Source organism: Leptonychotes weddellii, chromosome 12 (assembly GCF_054177405.1).
Source record: "Leptonychotes weddellii isolate Sample4059 chromosome 12, ASM5417740v2, whole genome shotgun sequence".
Classification (NCBI taxonomy): Eukaryota; Metazoa; Chordata; class Mammalia; order Carnivora; family Phocidae; genus Leptonychotes; species Leptonychotes weddellii.
This window is the reverse complement of record NC_138380.1, coordinates 29,880,498-29,903,175: the sequence shown is the minus strand read 5'-3', so window position 1 is coordinate 29,903,175 and position 22,678 is coordinate 29,880,498. Positions and strand designations below refer to the sequence as shown.

General features: G+C 38.8%; 1 protein-coding gene across 2 annotated transcripts in view; it reads left to right on the top strand.

The window, feature by feature from the left end:
• Positions 1-22,678, top strand: part of MET (MET proto-oncogene, receptor tyrosine kinase) — a 115,516-nt gene that overhangs the window by 38,143 nt on the left and 54,695 nt on the right. Inside the window, exon 3 of one of the 2 annotated variants that reach the window (XM_081800205.1) lies at positions 19,345-19,536. The exons of the other annotated variant lie outside the window; for it this stretch is intronic. Within the exon in view, the coding sequence (XP_081656331.1) occupies positions 19,345-19,536 (192 nt within the window). The remainder of the gene's footprint in view (positions 1-19,344; positions 19,537-22,678) is intronic. 2 annotated transcript variants of the gene reach the window in all.

Below are 22,678 nucleotides of genomic sequence, written 5' to 3'. Positions count from 1 at the left end.
ATTCAACAGTCTTGCACAATTCACAGCGCTCACCATAGCACATACCCTCCCCAATGTCTATCACCCAACCACCCCATCCCTCCCACCCCCCACCACTCCAGCAACCCTCAGTTTGTTTCCTGAGATTAAGAATTCCTCATTTAAGTAGTTGGTTTCGACATGGAGATTCACTTGGTAAAATTGATATAGCAAACAATAAGGAGTTCATGCAAAAAAAAATTTAAAGTTGGTTTTTGAAAAGCTGGTGTTAACAGAACTTTGAAGACAGCTCTAACACATGATATTTTCATTGTCATACTACTACATGATTAGAAACAAATGAAAGCACATGCGATCCTGCATTTTGATAAGACTATTAACCTCCTTGAGTAGTAATGGATTTTTTTACTCAGAATCACGTATCCGATTTTGGGTGTTACACCCTTACTTCAGACTTCTGTCTTATCAATGGTCATCCCATCCTGCATTCTTATCTCCTCTAATAAGAAAAAGGAGGATCTGTTAGAATTTGGATAGAATACCCATGAGGAATTTCTGCTGTTGCTTATTCATGGATTGGCACAAATACCGAGTCAGTGGGCACACAGAGTCCAGAATGACTCAGTACCCACATATGTGCTGTAAGTCACATCTCCAGCCGCCAAGGGAGGGCTGTAAAAGGGCTCATTTATCGGGTATGAAACCAAGGGCTCAGCTACTCTTGAAGTTATTAAAACTCCCTTGGTGTTTTGTTGTTGCTGTTGTTTGTTTTGTTTTGTTTTTAATAATAGTGAATGTGGTAAGTGATTCTAAGATCCTGAATACATTCCGGTCTGCTTATTATGTATTTTTTCTAACTAAAATGTTCCATGCTGGTTCATTTGCATATGAATTACTTGCTGAGCAGTGTTGACTTCCTATTTTAAAAGCCTTGGGGAAGAGGTTTACTGCAATTCACCCTAGACCCTAGGCTAACTTAGAGCAGGTGAAGTGTGTCTACCTTCTGTATTTCAAAAATATTCTCTAGTTTTTCAACAAGAAGACAGAAAAATGTCTTATAAATGCATGCTGATATAAAATAAAGGCTATTTTCACCATTCTTGATGCTCACAAAAAGGGGAAATGCCTTATGAATAGTAACTATAAAACAAAAAATAAAAATGGAGGATTCAGACTGCAGTCTGACCTCAGTTTTCTTATTTGGGTAAATCACCAAAATGTTCATCAATCAGAGGACATTAAAATGGTAGGTGACATTTCAAATCACGCTCTAGGTAAAAGGGGTGAATTAAGGTCAGTTTTGATTTGTAAAGCACTCTTTTCTAAAACTGATTTTATGAAAATTAAGTTTGCTGAGTTGTCATCTCAAAATATATGGATTATTCATGATTTGCTAGAATTTATGTCCATATACCAGAAAAGTGTAAATTTGTGTGATATTAAATTTTCTAATGACATTTTAAATTTAAAATCTGATTAACACTTGCATCTAGCAGCCACTCTACTAACTGAACTATAGGTGAGGTGGTGCTCAGCAAATGGGACAAATGCAAAGATTAAATTGGTCTGTGAGCTGAGTGAATCAATAGTATTTAGTGCTAATGCACTAAGCAGATACAAGCACTAATGCAGTGGGAGTCAATAGCAAAAACGAATATCTCTAAAAATTATCTTGACAATAAAATGTGCAATATTTTCCATTTATTTTAAGCTAATTACATTACATGCTTGTTCTTTCATCTTATTAGCTTAAGCCAAGTTCTGGAAGCCTAATCGTTTTATTTAGTGCATAAAATGACCAAAAAGTTGTGATCATTGTTTTCAGCAAAAGACAGAGGAAAGGATTTATTCATACAACCAAGATTCAACAAGAAATTCAATAGATTTCTTGGCTAGGAGTGCCTAACCTTTCAGGTATTACAGTGGTGAATGAAATAGGCATGGGTTTTGTCTTTATGAAGCGAACACACTAGGGGAAGAGATGACAATAAAAACTCAGTCACACCAATAAATACATCATTATAGTTTATGAAATATAGTATGAGGGAAAGGAACATCTGTGAATGCAAATAAGGAGGAATATGTTAATTTGATAGCATAGTCACAAAAGGCCACCCCGAGGAGATGACAGTTAACTTTTACATAAGGCTAAAAGTTAACTTTTACATAAAGCCCAAAATTTTAGAAAAAGCCATGTCCATATGTACATGGCCAATTACATAGCCAGTATTTATAAACTAATAGTTATTACCTGTTTAATAAACTTTAGGACTTAACTACATGGTGCTGCATTTAGCCAGCTTTTTAAAGTGGATTCTGGACATGAGTGCATATTATTTTACACTTAGAAAAACATATCACAAGAGGTAGAACTGTCCCGGAGATTTAAACTTTTTTAACAGTATGTATTTTAAAAAGTTGTTTGTGTATTCAAAGTTTGCCTTTTCTTTGATTTCTAAGTGAATTAAGTTACTTTTCATTGGGGCGCCAGGGTGGCTCAGTCGTTAAGCGTCTGCCTTCGGCTCAGGTCATGATCCCAGGGTCCTGGGATCGAGTCCCACATCGGCCTCCCTGCTCAGCAGGAAGCCCGCTTCTCCCTCTCCCACTGCCCCTGCTTGTGTTCCTGCTCTCGCTATCTCTCTGTCAAATAAATAAATAAAATCTTTAAAAAAAAAAAAAAAGTTACTTTTCATTAAGTAATTCTCAGTATGAGGAAGATAATGTGTAGATTTCTAGAAGCTAAGCACATAATGTAGGTAGCACTTACTGCCTCTCCTAGCCTATCACTTTAATCAGCTTTGAAACAGAGATGTCTTGTACGTGTCCAAGTTGTTTCTTTCTTATCCCCCTCACCTTTCTCCTGTGGCCAACACTAGAAACCTATGCATCAGAAGAACCTGCATTTCCTGGGGATGGAAGGGATTGTCCTATTACCAGTAGGTCCTGTGACAAAGTGAATCATAATTCCAAGAACACACAAAATAAGCTCCTTTGAAACTATCAAAATTATAAAAGTTGATGGAATTCAAGGGAATGTGACGCTGAGGTGGGCCCAAATCATATTCTCTTTCTACATGTATATACCATCCTCTGCACAGCTGTCTTCATTTTAGACTATTTCCTTCTCATGTGAATCATGTGGCCTAGAGAGCTAAGTGAGAGGCAAGTGCTCCCGGGACTCACGAGGATGTCATGAGTGCCTACTGAAGGAAGAAGGTACAGGGGCATGCCCTCTAGTTAATGCTGCCTTTATATTGTTCTAATGCATCTCTAGCTGCAGATATTTTGCCTTTTTCTTTCATTTTAATCATGTTCATTTATATATACTTAATCATGCAAACATCTAAATAAGTTTAAGGTCTTAGAGGGCAGGCAGTTTGTCCTGCTTCTTTGTACCTAAGTGTATGACTTGCAGACCGCAGATAATAGGGTTGATTTTATTTGACAAAAAATGTTGTCCTCCAAAAGAAACCTATATATTTACATAGTAAATAGAGACCATCTAAATTGCTGCAGTGTTTGGATAAAGGCCCTTGATAAAATCTACAAGTGTATTTTTATGACTGGGTCGTAAAAGGCACTGTTTTTGCCATCCCCACAAACCATGAAGATTTGAAATGCAAGTGCAAAAAATACATGTGAGGAATTGAAAGAAATACTCACCTTTTTCTTCCTCACTTTGTTCACTTTTGTTTGGTCAAAAAGAAATGGAGTCTACCATGGGAAAAGATGAGGGAATAGGAGGCATTTAATCCTCAGGGCTCATTCCTGTGCCTGCAAGTCAGAGAGGTCATTGGCTTACCCCTTCCTGAAGGCTATAATTATAGCAAAGGACTATTTATTTCCAGTAAAGTAACCAGAATCCTAAATGTAAGAGATTGTTTATAAGAGTACAGTGTGTGTCTGGGGTTGGGGGCGTGGGGAGGGTATACAAAACCTTAGGAAAGATAATAGGGAGGTGAGATTATTTTTCTTCATATATCCACAATATGAGAAGGTCCAAGACTGTGGACATGTTTGGAAGTGCAGTAATAGAGGCGAATCTAAGGTCAAATTAGGTGATCCTGGTACTTAAGGAACTGAATTAAATAAATAAAGATGAGGAATTTATAATAGAATATATCTGATGATTCATTATATCTGATAATTCATTAATGTAAACTTATTTGTGGCTCCAACATCATGGTAAACAAGAACCAGTAAATGTATTAGTAAGAGTAATTGAGAAGTATCTCTAATTTGAAAATACCAACTACGTTGGGTTTATCTAGAGCTGATACGGAAAAAAATGGGCAGTGTTCCTTATTCTCAACTAAACACTCTGACTTCTGAAGGGTCATAACAAAGATATTGATTCCAAGTAGAACTGGGCAGAAAAAACACAAGATCAATTCTGATACTGGCCCAATATTAAGAATAGTAGTCAGAAAAAAAAAAGAATAGTAGTCAGTATTTGCAAAATAATGAATAATATGTAAGCAGTTGTTTAACAATAGTATTAACATTGTAAGGTCGGGTTTTCGACATGTGCAGAGAAGACTAAAATATGTGCCTGCTTGAAAATATATATATATATTATGGTAAGTTGTGATGATGTTTCTATCTAGATACTTTTTTAGAATCAAATGCTAAGAAAACATAAGCACTAATTTCAGATTTTTAGGCAAACAATACTTTTTGTGATTCTGAGTATGTGCCATGGCGGCACTATTGAAAATTTGAAGTTCAGCATTTGTGGCACAGTTACAGATCACAAAAAAATAAACACCAGGACTTTGCCACACCTAATAAGAAAGCTCTTTTAAAAAAAAAATAAATCCATATTTTTCAGAATCCAGGGTAGTTATGGTGTAAACTATATGATATTCAGTATCTTATGACCCTCATGATAACAATCCAATTGAATGCAGACAAACTCATAAAAAAAGAGGGATTATGAAATATTTGAAAAGTAAACATCTAAATTTTCATAAGTAAATATTAATTTAGCATTTGTGTGAGCTTTAGATAGTAAAGCTTTTTCTATATTCTCTAGGCCCTTAGAACCAGCTGTTATAACTCCCCCTGCTTTATTTAATACTCTATATGCTGGGAATTCACAAACCAGCTAAAAAATAGTCAAATTTTATATTTTCACTGTAGAAATATAATAAAATCTCTGTTCCAGTGAATGGTTGGACAATTACTTTAATAATGATATTATCATTGCTTCATTTTCTCTTTCTTGCTGCTAGCAAGGCTTTTATTTTATACTCTGAACTCTGGCTAAATTACAAGTTAAACTGAACTATTGTTTGTTTAATGCTCTATTTCCTTCTAACCTTATTTTCGTCTACCAACCTCAGCCCAGTTCCCCAGTGGCTCAGGAAACCCTCAACTGGGATTAAGTAATAGTTTACACAACCTCTCTCATTCATTAACCCAAGCTGACATTCTCATTCTGTGTACCAACCTTTTTTAAGACTTTCTAAGCACCTTCTCTAGCTTGCTGGTTTGGGTGCAACTAACAACACCTATTTAATCCAGGAACTTAATATTTCCAAAGAATCTTTCAGCCTATTTCAGCCTTCTCCATTAGCACAATCTAATTCAGCCTGCTTCTTCTATTCCTTCTTCAGAATAAAACCTAGTCTCATTTATCGTAAATATGAAGCTTCAAAATCTTTACTTCTCTCCTTCTGCATATACACAAAGGAGAAACAGAAAATTGTATGTTATCATTCCAGATAGATTTTCTTTTATTAGTACGTTGAAAATGATGCCAGTAAGATAAAAGTAAATCTCCCTGGCTCCATCCTCATCCCCAACCAATCTGTTTGTCTCCAGACTGCTGCTGGAATAAGTAATCTTTCTTGAAAGCAAACCCATTTATGTTACTGTGTCCCTTAAAATAATTTGAGTGCTCCCCAGTGGTTTCAGAGTAAAATCCACACTCTTTAGTATGTATTCAAGAAGTTTCCTACCTTGGCCTTGGCTGTTTCCTGGTCTTCAAACCCACCAGTGTGCTGGCAAATGTCTAATTCTCAGGGAAGGGGGAGTAGAAGCCCCTGATCTGTAGTGCTTGCCAATTTCTGTGGTGTAAACACCCCCACCAAGCCAATTTCAAGCTACCAAGTTAGTCACTGAACAAGAATTAGGAAGAAATAGTCACAATTGGCTCTGTAAGCAGTGCAAGGTAGCTCAAGCACACTGGTGCCACCTTACCCTCAGCCTATCATTCTAAACTCCCCTTGCAGAGTTCACTTATATAATATAATGTATTCAACTGTGGTCACCATGTTATGCATTAGATCCTCATACTTTTTTAGCTGGAAGTTTGTACCCTTTTACCAATGTCTCCCTATTTCTACTGCCCACTCCCACCCCCCTGCTGCCCCAGCCCCTGGCAACCAGTTTTCTACTGTCTCTATGAGCACAACATTTTTTTTTTTTAAGATTCCACATAAAAGTGATAACATGCAGTATTTGTCTTTCTCTGTCTGGCTTATTTCACTTAACATAATGCCCTCCGGGTTCATCCATATTGTGGCAAATGACAGGATACCTTTTTTTTTTTTTAAGTCTGAATAGACATATGCACCTCATCTGCTTGATCCGTTCATCCACTGATAGATAATTAGATTGTTTCTATATCTTGGCTATTGCGAATAGTGCTGCAATTGACATGGAAGTACAGATATCTCTTAGAGATAATGGTTTGTTTCTCTTTTTTTCCCTTTGGATAAATACCCAGAAATGGGATTGCTGGATCATATGGTAGTTCTATTTTTAATTTCTTGAGGAACCTCCATGCTCTTTACTGGCTATACTAGTTTACATTCCCACCAATACTGTACAAGGATTCCCTTAACGTCCTCACCCACATTTGTTCTCTCTTGTCTTTTTGATAATAGCATTCTGACAGGTGTGAGGTGAAATCTCATAGTGGTTTTGATTTGCATTTCCCTAATTAGTGATGTTAAGCACCTTTTCATGTTCCTGTTGGCCATCTGTACATTTTCTTTAGAAAAATGTCTATTCAGTTTCTTTGCCCATTTTTTAATTTTTTTCTTTTTTTGCTACTACTGAGTTGCATGAGTTCCTTGTATATTTTGGATATTAAGTGCAATGTGACTCAACCTGTGAGTTTATCAGTTATGTGTCAACCTATCATTCTTTTAGTTCCCAGAATCCATCAATATCTCTCACAACCCTGCCTTAACATATATTACTTCATCTGCCTCAAATTCCCTTTAACACTCATTTTGTCAGGTTAACACTTTCTCCCCATTCTTTACAATTCTACTCAGGCATTTCCTGCCCCAGGAAATCTTCTCTAGTTTTCCCCTAACCCTCCATTCTGGATAAGCTGCCTTTCCTGAGTGCTCCAGTAGCACCCTTTATTTCTACCATATCTTTTACCACACTCTGTGGTAATATGTTCACTGGTTTCCTCATTAGCCCCTTGAAAATATGGACTGTGACTTTTCAATCTCCATATCCTAGTACCTAACAAAGTATCTTGAATAAAATATCTGTTTATCAAATAGACACATAGTTATGACAAAGCCTCATATTTCAAATAATGTAATAAAATGCTGATTCATAAAAATAATTTTTAGATAAAACAGTTTTTCATTCTCTCCCCCAAATCTCTAAAAATTAATTTATAGAATTGGGGAGTTTCCAAAAGTTAAATTAGCATTGAAGAAATTCTGGGATGTTTCATCCCCTTCCTTACACACACACACACACACACACACACACACACACACTCCATCATCCACTAGTTTGGAATGAAGGTGGATCAAAAAACAAAGATGGAGAAAAATGAGAGGAAAAGAAAAGATGAAGATAGGTAGGGTGAAGAGACAGGAATTTCAGAGCTTTGTACTTAATCCAAATTGGGAAAACATATTTAAAGCAATTAAAAGGAGAAAGGTAGAGTAACTGTTCTGCTCCTTAAGTCTTTCTTGAGCCTTTCAGCAGAGCTTCCCCTCTGAGTAGGTGATACTGTCTGTATGAAGCACCTTAGGCCACACCTTCTGGTGGACATTGCTCAAGCAGTGGTACAGTAGCAGTGCCCTCCATGAAGTTTACTTTTTGAATCCAAAGATTTTTTTCACCACGAACCGCCAGTCCATGATTTCAAGTTGAAAATAATGTGTGAGTTAAGGAAAAGAAGTCAAGAGTGAAGGTCTTTTTCAATACCACCCTTACTGTGCCACAGGATTACATTCCACAATGGCAAATCATTTCATTGGTCCTAAATACATTCTTGGTACAGAGCATGAGCTTGGACTTGATGTAGATGCAGGAAGAATAGAAAAGAATTGGGTAAGGGCCTTGGGGACTTTGGTCAATGAGGAGGGTTGCCCCCAGATTGAGGTTCCTGATACACAGTTCTGGTCAGGAACAAGGAAAGAAGATGAGTAAAGAGTCTCACTGCAAATGGTAAGGAGGAAAGGAGGGACAAGAGGTGATGACAGTCATGGCAGGCTAGGATATAGTCATGGGTTTAAACAATATACTGGGGCCCAGTTGAAGAACTCTGGTTTCATCTATCTTTCACCTCTCCTGGCTCTCCACTAAGACATTCATCAGCCTGGTTTCTATTGAGCGTGACACTGTTCGGCACATAAACAGACCATGGCTCTTATACCCTAAAGAAAGAATTGCTTCTGTTGTATTGCTTAGTGCACGGTAACTGGTGCTCTGTCTTTTGAGTAGCTCTTACAATTCAGTGAGTAAGTACATTAAAATTTGTTTTCTATTAACTAAATTGAAGAAAGCAGAAAAATTCTATACACTAAGCATTAAAATTTGCTTCACTCGGGGCAACTTTCTTTATGGATCACTCTGTCACTCCTGGCTCTGACTGAGGTGAGGTATGAAGCCTGCTAAAGCCAAACCACATGGACTTGGTCTGTTTCAGATCTGATTCACCTTAGGAAATGATGATAAAGAAGCAAACATTTTAACACTTAGAATTCCAGAACTGCTATCATTATAGAATTCTGAGTCTTTTGAGTCCCAAAGACCTTGAGAAGAAGGTGGATATATTTTTATTTCATTTATATAAATGCATTTGTACACATGTGTATATAAATCCATACACACATATACATAAAATACATCCTGCTCCAAGTATTTCTATCTTCCCTCTTCACTAATCCAATTTCTGTCAAGACCTGTGTCAACTTTGGCCTCTGCCATGAGCCTTCTCTAGCTTTTTAAGCCCACAACTGATCTGTTTTCCTAATCTTATAGCATTTACCACCTGTACCAATGTTTTTGGAATGTATCTTACAGTGATGTTCTTTGTACTTTGCATTGTTAGTTAGCTATTTTGTGTGTCTGCCTCTGACACTGGATTCATTTTATTTAAACCTCAAAACAATTCTATTAGGTGTGCATTTTCCCATTTTACAAGTGAAGAAGTGAGGCTTGGAGATCTAAGTATCCTCTCTAAGTTTGCATAGCTAATAAGCGCAGGGCCACTCCAGAGCCCATGCTCTTCTCCTCTAGGCTGGGATGGTTACCTCTGGATGTGACTAAGAAGGTGTTTGAGGAACTTACACTAAAGTTATAGAAGTGGACTTGAACAAGGAGATTCTGGAATCAAGGAAATTAGATTGTAGAAGGCCAAGTATCTGATTTCCTTTAACTTGATAGAAACATTTATAAGAATCAATAGGTGGATATAAACAATAAAAGAAAAGGAAAAGTCAAAGATGGCTGAGACCTAAAGGGAGAGAGTCACTATTGATGCCATACAGAAATAGGAAGCTAGAAAAGGGAATTAGTTTGGAAAGAAAAGCGATGAGTTTGAATGGCATCGATGGCACATTCAAACTTGGCCTAAAGGCAGTTGCAGAGACAGGGCTGGTCCTCAGAAGAGAGAATGCCGCTGGGTGTATGAAGTTAGGTCATCCCCACGAGGCAGCATCCATCACCTCGTGGATCACTAGTGTGGAGCCAGCAGCTGGTTGGCCAGATGCCTGGTTGTATTACGTTCAGGGCCGTCTGAATTGATCAGGGCCAGAGATGATACCCTTCCTCCCTTCCTGGAGACAGATCAGCTCTTCCTTAACTGCTCCCCAGCTTTGCTCCCCTGCTTGAGGTCTTGGATTGTAATGAACTCCGTGACTATTGAAGTCGTGAGGCAGGATTACTTCATCAAGGGGAGCCATTGACAGCAGAAGTATTGAGAAAGCATCTTTCTTTTATTTTTTATTTATTTATTTTTTTAAAGATTTATTTATTTGACAGAGAGAAACACAGCGAGAGAGGGAACACAAGCAGGAGGAGTGGGAGAGGGAGAAGCAGGCCTCCTGCTGAGCAGGGAGCCCGATGCGGGGCTCGATCCCAGGACCCTGGGATCATGACCTGAGCTGAAGACAGACACTTAACGACTGAGCCACCCAGGCGCCCCAAGAAAGCATCTTTCTTTTAAATGACAGCTGAGCACAACACCAAGTAGAGTTGTCTCTGCAGCACAAAACAACATAGTCACATTCTTAGCATTCGACCACACCAGCATAACAGTCTGGCCTTGCATTAAGGACCACCCCAAAGAGACAGGTGCCTGGGTGGCTCAGTCGTTCTGCGTCTGCCTTCAGCTCAGGTCATGATCCCCGGGTCCTGGGATCAAGTCCCACATCGGGCACCCTGCTCAGCGGGAAGCCTGCTTCTCCGTCTCCCACTCCCCCTGCTTGTGTTCCCTCTCTCGCTGTCTCTCTCTCTCTGTTGAAAAATAAATAAAATCTTTAAAAAAAAAAAAAAAAAGGACCCCAAAGAGAAGGGCCTGCTCTGTCAGAGAGCTGACTCTTCTGCATTTTACAGAGAATCAGGCTTCAGTGTTGACATCTTAGACATCTGAGTACAGACTGATAGAAGTTAAATATATCTGAAAGAAACATAACCAGACACTGATGTTCAAAGCTCTGTGCCCCTGCCTGCAGTGAGTTCCACAGCACCTCTCCCAATCTCACTAAATAAAGAGAAGAGAGCACATGAATGAAATTTAGGGGAGTAAGTTATGTGGAATTCCTGAGATTAAAGCAGTTGAGTTTTTAGCCAGCTATATAAAAAGTTCTAGGCAAAGAGGGACCATCTATTTTGAAATATGTATCCCCCAGAAAACCATTACGTGTCAATAGAATTTGTAGAAAGGGTGATTATGAATAAAGTTTATATTAAAATGCTCCTGTTGATTTAGTCATGGGCAAGAAGGAAAAAGGTATGAGTAACTGGCAAAGATTTTACAAAATGGTATATATTTAAAAATCTATCTGCAAGACCGATTTAAATTATCTATAGATGAGCTAAATATGTCCTATAGATCAATTAAAGGAATCACTATTTTAAATATATCACATCCTTAATTATACTGAATTAAATGTAATTACATATTCACTGCATGCATCATAATGTTAATTAGGGAAAACAGTTTGAATCAAATACATTGAGGTATATAGCACTTCAATTTTCTTTTTATAAAAAAAAGTATATGTCTGAGGTAAAAAAAAATCTGTCAAGTACTAATGAAAAAATAAAGAAAGACTAAATTATTGTTTCAAGGCTTACAAATTGTAGAGTAGTTCCTATTACTTAGCCCTATGACAGTATATAAGCCCTTGAGTTAAGGAAGCAAGTTTGTAACAAGTTTTTTAAAAAGCAGAACAGGGTGTTTACCATTGATTCTCAGAGAGGACTTCATATAATTACTGTTATTATCATTTTTCTTTCTTAGAGAGGTGGAGAGCGCGCACAGAGAGAGAGGGGGAGAGCGCTCACATGCAAGATAGGAGAGGAACAGAGGGAGAGAGAGAATCTTAAGCAGACTCCCCGCTGAGTGCAGGGCTCCAGGCAGGGCTTGATCTCACAACCCTGAGATCACAACCTGCACAGAAATCAAGAGTCTGATGCTTAACCGATCGAGCCACCCTGGGGCCCCCACAGAATTATTTTAGAAGAGGATAAACCTTGAACAATTAAATGCTTTCCAGAACTTCTTAAAGAATAGGCATGTATATCGAGAATCTGTTTAGGCTCTTTTGGAGTAGCCTAAGGTGTTGGGGGACAGTGACTGTTTACTCATGGCATTTTAAACATCCTGAGCATTCATTTGTTCCAGCAGCGGGCTTAAGGCAGTTTGGTAATTCCAAGCCCAGGGGAAGCACTGGAAAGCCATCCACAGACCCACCGGATGGCAGAGCAGAAAGAGAACTTTGAGATCAATTCACTCCTTTACAGTCAAGCCTGGGTTGGGGGCGGGGGTGGGGGGGGTGAAGACCCTGGTGCTATGTAACCTAGGTTTAGTCCTTGCCCTGCTACAGCTGCTGGTGGTCATGTGACCACACAGTGCCTCAGTTTCCTCCTTGCACTCTTATGAAGATTCAGTGAATTAATATTTGTGAAGTGCTTAGAACAGTGTCTGACACATTGTAAACACTCTAGACAAATGTTTGTTATATAAGTAAAATAAAACTCAGACCCAGAGAGATCAAGCGATTTGCCCAAGGTCATGTGACTCATCAAATCCCAGCTGAGTAGAACCAGTCCTGTACAGCAGGTTTCACCATGTCCTTAGACCATCCCTGGAATGTGGGTTTGTCTCAGAAATACTGTAGGAGCCTGTAAGTAAGGAGTATAATGCAGTATAAGGAACATAGGATTTGAAATCAACAACTAGGTTTCAAGCTCTGATATTTACTGACAACTCTTTGAACTTTAGTTTCTTCATCTGTAGAAATATGATGATCATAACAAATCCAATTCACAGACTTATTTAGAGGATCAGATGGGATAATGTACTTGGAAAAGCATAACCCACTATGCAGATGATATTTAACATTATTACTGTGAGCTAAGAAAAGCCACGAGAATGTTTCAGACCTGCTTAGGATGTTAAGAAATTGGGGTGGGCAGAGTTCTTAACAGGCTCTTTCCACTTTTTCACTTCCCATTTGTTCACTGTTTTCTTTTAAAATTTATTTTTGTTATAATATATTCATATATACAAAAGAATCATGTACTCTGTGTGTATGTATGTGGTGTGTGCATGTGTGTGTGAGCAATAAAACAAATGCTGAGTTCTCTACCATCAGGCCGAAAAAAGAATATTACCAAAGCCTTTAAGTCCCCTGTATGTCCCATCCCAGTCATATCCCTCTCCCTCCCAGAAAAGTGGGTAAACAATGATTGTGAATTGTCTTTTCCTTGCCTTTAGTTGCACTATACATGTGTATATGCCTGAACAATATATTTATAGAGTGAATTTTTTTCTTATTTCTTTTTCCCTCCTGACTCAAATATCTAAAGCTATATGGTATCTCCCTGTACCCTTATACCATCCGCCTTATTCTTTGTCACTATCTCCCCTCTCCCAACCCAATAAAACATATTACTTCTGTCCTTCAACAGACCTTGTAAGGAGAGACTTTAGAACAGAGCCAGCCTTCAGGTTTACATGACCAAGGAGTGGGTGTCACTGACTAGCAAGAGCTGGGGGCATCAGCTGCCAAAGCAAATGCACAAATCCAAGAGTGGGAAGGGTCTTGTGTCAGGATAGCCACTCAGATTCATTCGGTGTCCTAGATGGTCACTTGATCTTTCGCCTTAATGGAAAAAAGACTTAAAAACAAATTGAGGGGGCGCCTGGGTGGCTCAGTTGGTTAAGCGACTGCCTTCGGCTCAGGTCATGATCCTGGAGTCCCGGGATCGAGTCCCACATAGGGCTCCCTGCTCAGCAGGGAGTCTGCTTCTCCCTCTGACCCTCCTCCCTCTCATGTGCTCTCTCTCAAATAAATAAATAAAATCTTTAAAAAAAAAAAAAAAACAAATTGAGGCAGGTTTGGATGTCATAGTAAGGAATTTGAGCTTTTCCTACAGGCCTTTGGGAAGCAATTAAAAGTTTTGAAGGAGAGAGTGACAGCTCATAACTGCTTCAAGCAGATGAGATGGGAGACAGGCAGGCCAGTGAGGAAACACCTAGCCTGGGGCAGGGGTGCAGGTGTGGCTGGAGGACTATAACCAGATTTCAGAGGGACTGAGCAACTAACTAGCTGGATGTGGGAAATGCTCGAGAGAGGAGTTGGTGATGACTGAAATTTTAGAATTACCTGGATGGAAACATGGTCATGGTCACAAACCAAAGTAGGCAACAGAGAGGAAGATTTGAAAGCCAAGCTGATTACAACAGCCCAGAATGCTAGTGGTCATCTTTATACTGTTATCCAGAAAACAGTGATTAATTCAGCTTTTCTCTCAGAAAAGGAATCAGGGGTGGGTAAATCTATATTTCCTACTTTGAAGAGTTGTAGGGTTTTTAACATGCTAATTGGTAACTTTTGTTGACTGATTCCAACTCTCTGAGAGTTACAATTTCCCTGACTTTCAGTTTCTTATACTTAAAATGAGGGGCTGGGGTAAGATGGTCCCTAAGGCCCTTTCCATTATTGTAATTGTGCAATTCTTGGAGCTTTGCCCAGAATAGTAAACAGTAGCTGAAGAAATTCATGAGCTTGAGAATCAGATAGAACCAGATTGTAATGAGTATTCCAGTTCTGATGCCAGTTCCAGTGTGAATCAGCCACTGTGGCTGCACCCTTAGCTGCTCTGAGTCTCTTGCTCCTGAAAACTGAAAACCCTACAGGGCTGTGAGTCTGCTTGTATGTGAAAATGCCCAACTCTGTGCCTGGCACAGTGTAGATGCAGGATAAAAATTGATTTCCTCCCTCCCTTCCTTTCTTCCTTCTTCCTCCTTTTGTTACCAAAAAGAGAGTATTAGTCTGACTCCCCAACTAGTGCTGGGGTGAAACCTTCTTTGCAGACCCTTCCTTGGTGCCCCAAAGCAGCTATGTTACCAGAGAACTGCCCTCCACCAGCTATGTGCAGTTTTACCTCAAAGCACAAGCCCTCCTGGCTTTGAGGGAAGCACAAGTGGCAGCAGGTCTGTAGTTGCTCTTCCATCTGGACCCAACCCCACTCCAAACGCTGCACCCAGGAACTGTGTGTAAAGTGGTGAGAAGCCACCCCATCTTCCCTGCACAAATGAGCAACAAACACATTTGCTCATTATCTTTAAGGGACATAATGAATCAGACTGAGATTTAGTCATATTTACACAGTGCTGTACCTTTGCAATGCCAAGAGCTTAAGCCAAGGCTCCCTGATGGTTAAAATTACACTATTCAAACTCAAAGACAACATAGAGCTCTGTAAGCTAGTTCCTGCCACCCTGACCCCAATCACTGAGTTTATCAAGATTCTCAGCAGGAAGAGACAAGAGTAGTCCTCTCTCCTGCACTGAATACTAGAATGGTACTCTCTCCTAGAAGCTATTGCCCCCACCCCTCTCCTGCAGATCTCAGCTACAGAGAAAATGAAGAAGAATAAGGTTGGGATCCCCTGGCTTATAAAATTTGAATGTCACTTGGACTTGACATGACGTTTGTTTTTGAGCTCGAAATTGCACAACTTTTCAAGATCAAGGTGTTCTGTAGATCCTATTCCAGCATTGTGCAATGATTTTAAACTTAGGAATTTGTTTTGGGGAGAAATAGAGATATAATCCAATCAGTCCTTGAGGAGATACCATTTAGAGACCTTACACTTTCCTAAGAGAGAAGTCTGAAACTGTAAATATGCATGAATATACATAAATATTAATTGAGTTGGTACAGAGTTCTTCATTTATGCCTTACATGTGAAGGCACATACTAGCTGAAGTTTGGTTGTTACCTTCCCTCCATTTAAAAAAGATCCAGGAGTTCTTGCAGGTTTGCAGGCACTTGGAGATCCATTTCACCTCCATTCTCCTGCTGGCCTAGTTCAGCAAAACAGACAAGGAAGCAAGCTGGGTATGCAGATGGGTACCTTGTAGATAGAGTAATTTTTAAGGAAGCTGTTATTAAATGCCTACTGTGTGTTAAGCACAATGCAGGGCAGGATGATAGAAGATGAATGAGACCATTTCTGACCTCTTGTTGACAGAAAGCTGCTTCTAATTTACGATCTATGACTACTCCACATGCAGCAAATTGTTTTTATGTCCCATTGAATCCATCATATCTCTGCAAGGTCAAATTTGAGGCTTTAAGTTCCCAAGATGCCATCTAGATATAGAAAAAAGTAAAAACAAGCAAGAAAAGGAACAAAACAACCACAATGCTGACCCTGAAGAGCAGTCACCTCTGAAATGGAATACTTGAGATGGTCTTTGATTTAAAACTGGTCTTCGCTCCTTTAAGCAGCTTCCATGGTTGTGGCTATCTCTGCAAAATGGATGATTGATCACCAATGGAAACTTAATTACCAATTAATCGGTTACTATTGAATTGCTGGTATGTTTTAGTTATCTGCTACTCCTCAGAGCAATCCATAGTACTTCAGTGAAGAAAAGCTTCTAATTAAATAGTGAAATAGCACTCATTAATATATCAAAATAAATGTCTAGAACCAGAACATTTCATTAATTACAAGAGTCAGTAGGTTTAGCATCTCTGAGACTCTTTGTTAATTTATTGCCACTGAATGAGGAAATATTTGTTACTATATAAAACAGCATTGTAGATTATTTTTTACCATAAAAGGCAATAGATGTAAGAACTCTGTATTCCATGTGACAGAATTTTGACATTAAGGAGTAAGGCTGTTTTACATAAAGATAAGTAAATTTTCTATTTCACTTTGTTGTTCAACACTAAGTTAGTCTGAAATATACTATGGCAGCTTTCTGATTATTATAAATACAATAGGATGATAATAGAATTCCTAATCTTCAAATCATTTTCCTTAACTTGAAACTACATACAAAAATATGTAAAAATAAACTTTTTATCTTTTTCTTCCAAGTTAGAAGACAGTTCCTTATTATGTCCTCCTGCCCCCTGTTATCTCCCCCAAATTTACCAATTCCCAGATGTCTTATAAGTATAGTCAGAAGCTAAGCACTCTATTTGTTTCTTATAAACTCTTAACTACACCTACTCCTGGAAGAAGAAAAAAATAGCTTTAGTAATATTTATTTTTTTTAAGATTTTATTTATTTGACAGAGAGAGACATAGCGAGAGAGGGAACACAAGCAGGGGGAGCGGGAGGGGAGAAGCAGGCTTCCCGCTGAGCAGGGAGCCCGATGCGGGGCTCAATCCCAGGACCCCGGGATCATGACCTGAGCTGAAGTCAGACGCTTAACGACTGAGCCACCCAGGCGCCCCTAGCTTTAGTAATATTAGTTTATATCTCCACACTCACCCCCCATCTACTCATAATTGATTCACTTACTTACTCACTCAGTTAATATTTATTAAAGATCTATGGGTGATATTTCACCTACTACTAACAACACAGCAGTAAACAAGTATGGTCTCTGATGGCAGGGACATCAATCATGTAATCCACAAGCAAATAGTAGCTGCAGCTATGAGTGCTATGACACATAGGTAAAATGTATTATGACAGTCGATAATAGAAGCATTTGACTTAAATATTAAGATCAGAATAGGCTTCCTCAGGAAATGACAACACACTATGATCTGAAGGAGACATAGCAGTCAATAAGGTGAATGAAGGTGGAAGGATCACTCCAGGAACATGTGCAAAGGCCCTGTAATGGGAGGACACATGGCATATTTGGAGAACTGAGGGAAAACCAGCTCACTGGAGTGCAAAGGAGAGCACAATGAGGATGAATTTGGAAAGTTCAATAGGATCCAGATGACGCAGAGCTCACCAGGCCGTTTTAAAAATTTTTGTCTTTTATCCTGAGAGCAATAGGAAGACATTAAGTGTTTTAAAGAGAGTGACATGATGAGATTTGTGTTTTAGAAAAAAATCTGTCTGCAGTGTAGAGAATGGATGAGATCAGATATGGCAGGTCTTACTTGGAAACCATTGTAGTAGTTCAGGAATGGGAAGGGGTGGGTTGGATGAGGGTCAAAGTATGGAGATAGAGAAAACTGGATGGATCCAGGAGATATTTAGAAAGTGCAATTGATGAAAATTGGTGATGGACTATACATGGGAAGGAATCAGGGATGGCACCTAGATTTATGACCTGTGCATCTAGAGAAATGGTAGAGCCATTCACTGGGGGTGTGTTGTATCATCAGCTCAGGCATGGGGGAAGATTGTGGTTTCTGCTTTGGTCACGCTGAGCCTGAGGTCTTGGAGACATCTGAGTGTGTTTTTTACGGGCAATTTGATATATGCACAGTCAGCTCAGAGGAGAGGGTAGGGTGGAGGTACAAATGCGTGTGTCAACTAAATAGTAATAGACATCACAGGAGAGACTAAGGTTGCGTAGGGAGAGTGTGAAGAGTGAGGAGAGGAGCAGCCCTAGGATGGAGCCTTGAGAAACCCTGACACTGATAGGCAGGCACAGATGGTCCTGCACCAGGACTAAATGTTGCAATCTGAGAAGTAGAAGGAAAACCAGGACACTGAGGTGTCAAGGTGAAGGGACGGATCCACAGTGCTTAACTGACATGTATTACTGAACAATATTTTTAAAAATCTGAAGCTGAATCTGTAAGATAAATACCTGATTGAGTGGTAATTGCCTTTTTTGTAAGTTGGTAACTGTGGCATGTGGTGCCCAGCTTTTATATTTTTTTTGAGCCTTTCCCCATAATGATGACAAATACTTCAGTGGTATTATCTAGGTGCTGAGTTCTGTGGTAAGAGATTTCTATAAATTAGCTCATTTAACCTTTACAACAGCTCTGTAAGGTAGGCACATCTCTACAATTCTCTCGATTTTACTTGTGAAATGGATAACCTGAATTTCACAAATACATAGAGAGTATGGGGACTATGTAAGGTAAATAAGCACGAGAGACTAGGATTTGATGCAGGAACTTGAGTCTGGGGTCTGTGTTCTGCGGACTCCCTGTGAATTATCTATCAGCTACCACCCCCTACCGCCTCACTGCACACAAATGCACAAAGGCACACATTTTCAAATATCTAATGTATTATGTATGACTCTAACATTTATTATTATTCCAGTTGAAATCCATCTTACTGGACTTGCCTGCTAGAAGCATTACCTTTATGCCCAGGGCTGAGACATTTATAGTTTTGTTTTTCTTTTACCGGCACCACCTAGTTCCATTTTTATGTATGCACATATTCAACCATAGCGCAAACTGCGGTAGGAAGGTTTACCCCAGTTAACATCTATATACATGTGGAGCACCTAGTGGTACTGGAGCCATGTAGATCACTAGAGTAATCTCTGCCTGTCTGGGGCTCTCTGTTTTTTGTATGGTGATCCTTTCCATTCTCCTCCGAGCTCTGAAAAGACATCCCGAGAAGTTTTTTTACCAGCCTGTTCGCGTCTGGACTCACATTCATTCTATGACCATATTTTATTTCAGACACTTTTGAGAAATTCATCAGGCTGTGAAGTACGCAGTGATGAATATCGAACAGAGTTTACCACAGCTTTGCAGCGTGTTGACTTATTCATGGGCCAATTCAACCAAGTCCTCTTAACATCTATATCTACCTTCATTAAAGGAGACCTCACCATTGCTAATCTTGGGACGTCAGAGGGTCGCTTCATGCAGGTAAATGCTTTCTAAGAGTGGCTCTGTCTGTTTTACCTGGTTTGGTGCAATTAGTTTTTTGTTTTATTTTGTTTTTATAGTAAGGTATTTGCAAATATTATAAAGCGAAAATCACAGTAAAAGCTAGAGACAGACTGAAAGCAAAACAATGAAGCCTGGTCCATTCTTTATGAAGCGTATGGCCTATTTTTGTTAAATTCTGGAAACTTTCAGTTTAAATGTAGTTGCTTTAATTTTCTTGCCCAGAATGGTTTGGGATTTTGTTTGTTGTTGTTGTTGTTATTTTCCATTCATGATTTCTCTCACATGATTGGAATAAAATGAAACAATTGAAGCACTTCCAGGCGATGTTTTCCTATTTCATGGGAAGCTATGGATCAAAGGAGAGCTATTGTGTGAACCATGTGGTCTCCAAGAGAAGAAACATTCACATCATTGAGAAATATTGGCAGGAGTTAGGAAAGGACGTTATCATCAAGATCCCATTGTAACTCCAGCTCTCCTCATTCTGCAAAATGATGTGGTCAGACACAAAGAAGTTCAAACACTGGGGGAAAAATTCCAGATTTTATTAAGAAATGCTTTTAATAGATAGCAACATATTTCCATACAATAAAAATTCACATTTCAGACGCAGTTATCGTGTTTCCTAGATACAATAATTAGCACTTTGCAGAAATTAAAATGCTCTTGTGTTGAATCTCTTTGACTGCTTTAATAGTTACTGGGTAGTGCTTTCAACGTGAGTTCATCAGTAGGTTCTTGATTAATGCACAATGACCATGGCATCTATGGAAATGATGACTTTCTACAAATACTAGAAATTTCTTCTAAAGAGAGATTCTTATTTCATAATCGTCAGATCTAATTAACATCCTACTCAGACAGTGACTTCTAGTAAACCAGTTGAGGACAATGATGTTTTCCTCTGACTTGCCCATCTGTACATCCTCTATCTGTATTCTTTTACGAAATATATTTTTTAAAATTACCACTGTCTTTGTAGTGTATGGATATTGGTCATTGCCATATTTTAAATCATGTTTTTCTTTAACTAGTTGGGCATGTGGGATTTTTTTCAAACCATAAAACATGTAAATAAAGCCTTCCAAGCTCAAAACTAATCATACAGATCCTGTTATCTAAATGCTTCCACACTTGGTCTCCCCTCCTCCCATTGCTTCAAATTATTACACTTTCTCCCCACTCCTCCCTCTCTCCCAGCCCAGTGTTCTTATTTACCCACCTCAAACCATTTCATTCTGTCCTTAACTCCTTAAAATCTGAAAACTGGATGGCCAGTCCCCTCCTACACACACAAGCACTCTAAAGTATTTGAAATATCGTCGTATCTATTATCCTTGTAAAATATGTAGTGTTATTTTAAATATGTGTTTTTAATTGACATTGATACTATTTTATAGAATTCCAAAAAATTTGAAGGAGCATGAGAGAATCTGGCATCTGTTGAATTCTTAATGTGTTCACTATGTTGACTTTTTATCTTTACTTTTGCTTTCCTTCTTTTCTAAATTGTTTATTACCTCATCCATCCAGTTTCATATTAATAAGCTTTCTATAGTCACTTTAGGTCTTACATTCTTTTACATCAAAAGGTTCTTGGCCTATTTCCAGATTCTAAAGTTGTAATAAAATCCCATTTTTAGATAGATTGCTCTAATACCTGAGTAAATTCTGCTGTGAGACAGATGCCACCACCTAAGTGATGTGTCGTGCATCAGTCTCATTGTAACAGAAATGCTGTGACAAGTGTTTTATTCTTGTCTCCCAGCATTTACATAAAAGAAGCTATATTATGCCCATTATCTGTGCATCCAAAACATTAAAGATGAAAATAAGTAGATACTTATTTTATGTGAAGATCTGATATCACTGATTTTTTTTAAACCACATGGTTCTTAATTCATCAGATATATATTGGGAACTTACTAACCTTGCTCTACTAGGCAAATAAGTAAAGCAAAGGAAACAGTGACACAGAACCTGCCTTTGAGGAACTAAAATTTTATTTTTTAAAAAAAGATTTTATTTATTTATTTGAGAGAGAGTGAGAGAGAGCACAAGCCAGGGGAGGGACAGAGGAAGAGACTGCCTGCTGAGCAGGGAGCCTAATGTGGGACTTGATCCCAGGACCCCAGGATCATAATCGAGCTGAAGGCAGACACTTAACCACTGAGCTACCCAGGCGTCCCTGAAATTTTAGTATGGGAGATAAAAACATGTACCTGATATCAAGACAGCAAAACACAAAGACATACAGACAAAGGGCTATTGAGACCCACATAGGATCCATTTCTCTGACACTTGTCCAAGAGAATTCCATTCCCTTAAATTTTATGTAAATAAACCCAAGGCACTGAAGGATCAAACAATCAACATCACTGAAATCCAGTTTGTTTACAGCAAATAATGTTGGGGGAGGAGTCAGTCAGGCGTGCAGCAAAGACCTTCTAGCTGAAGCTCGCCAAGCAGTACTAGCAAGTTCTATAAATGTTTTGACTGCTGTAAAGTGCTAAATCTGTGGCCAGGCCTAAGTTCCTGGAACTCCTGTTTTAATAATACTGTGGAGTTTCTGTTATAAACTGGAATGGACATAATTTTTTTCCAAAGACAGCTGCCATGCATGAAAAGGAACAGAAAAATGATTTTTACTTCCTTCCTACCCTGAAGCCTAAAGTCAAAGTTGCTTTGCAAATGTTTTCTCTCAAGAGTTTGCAGCTGTTTCTGCCTTTCCTATTGTGCTTATGTCCAGCTCTGACTGGGAATACAAGCTTCAGCCCCAGCTGTCGGGTGTAAAGGGAATCAGGTATTTCACAGTGGTTATTTGGTTAGAAAGAATTATATTGTTTAGCTAACAATATTATATGTATGGCAGAGAAGACACGTTTGACATGTTCCTAACATTTAAACATGTGTAACTTATCTCATACAGGTGCAACTCCGTCTAAATATACTGATGTGTACATGTATTAGAGTTTATCAACATAGATACAGATTTCAAAACCAGTTTTTATTTGTGTGATCACTCTCTTGGGATGCTTTGAAGTAAAATAATATGATAAGTCCTATTCAGGATAGTAAAAGTAAACAGTGAGAACAGGGCTTCTTACAAATTTTAGAG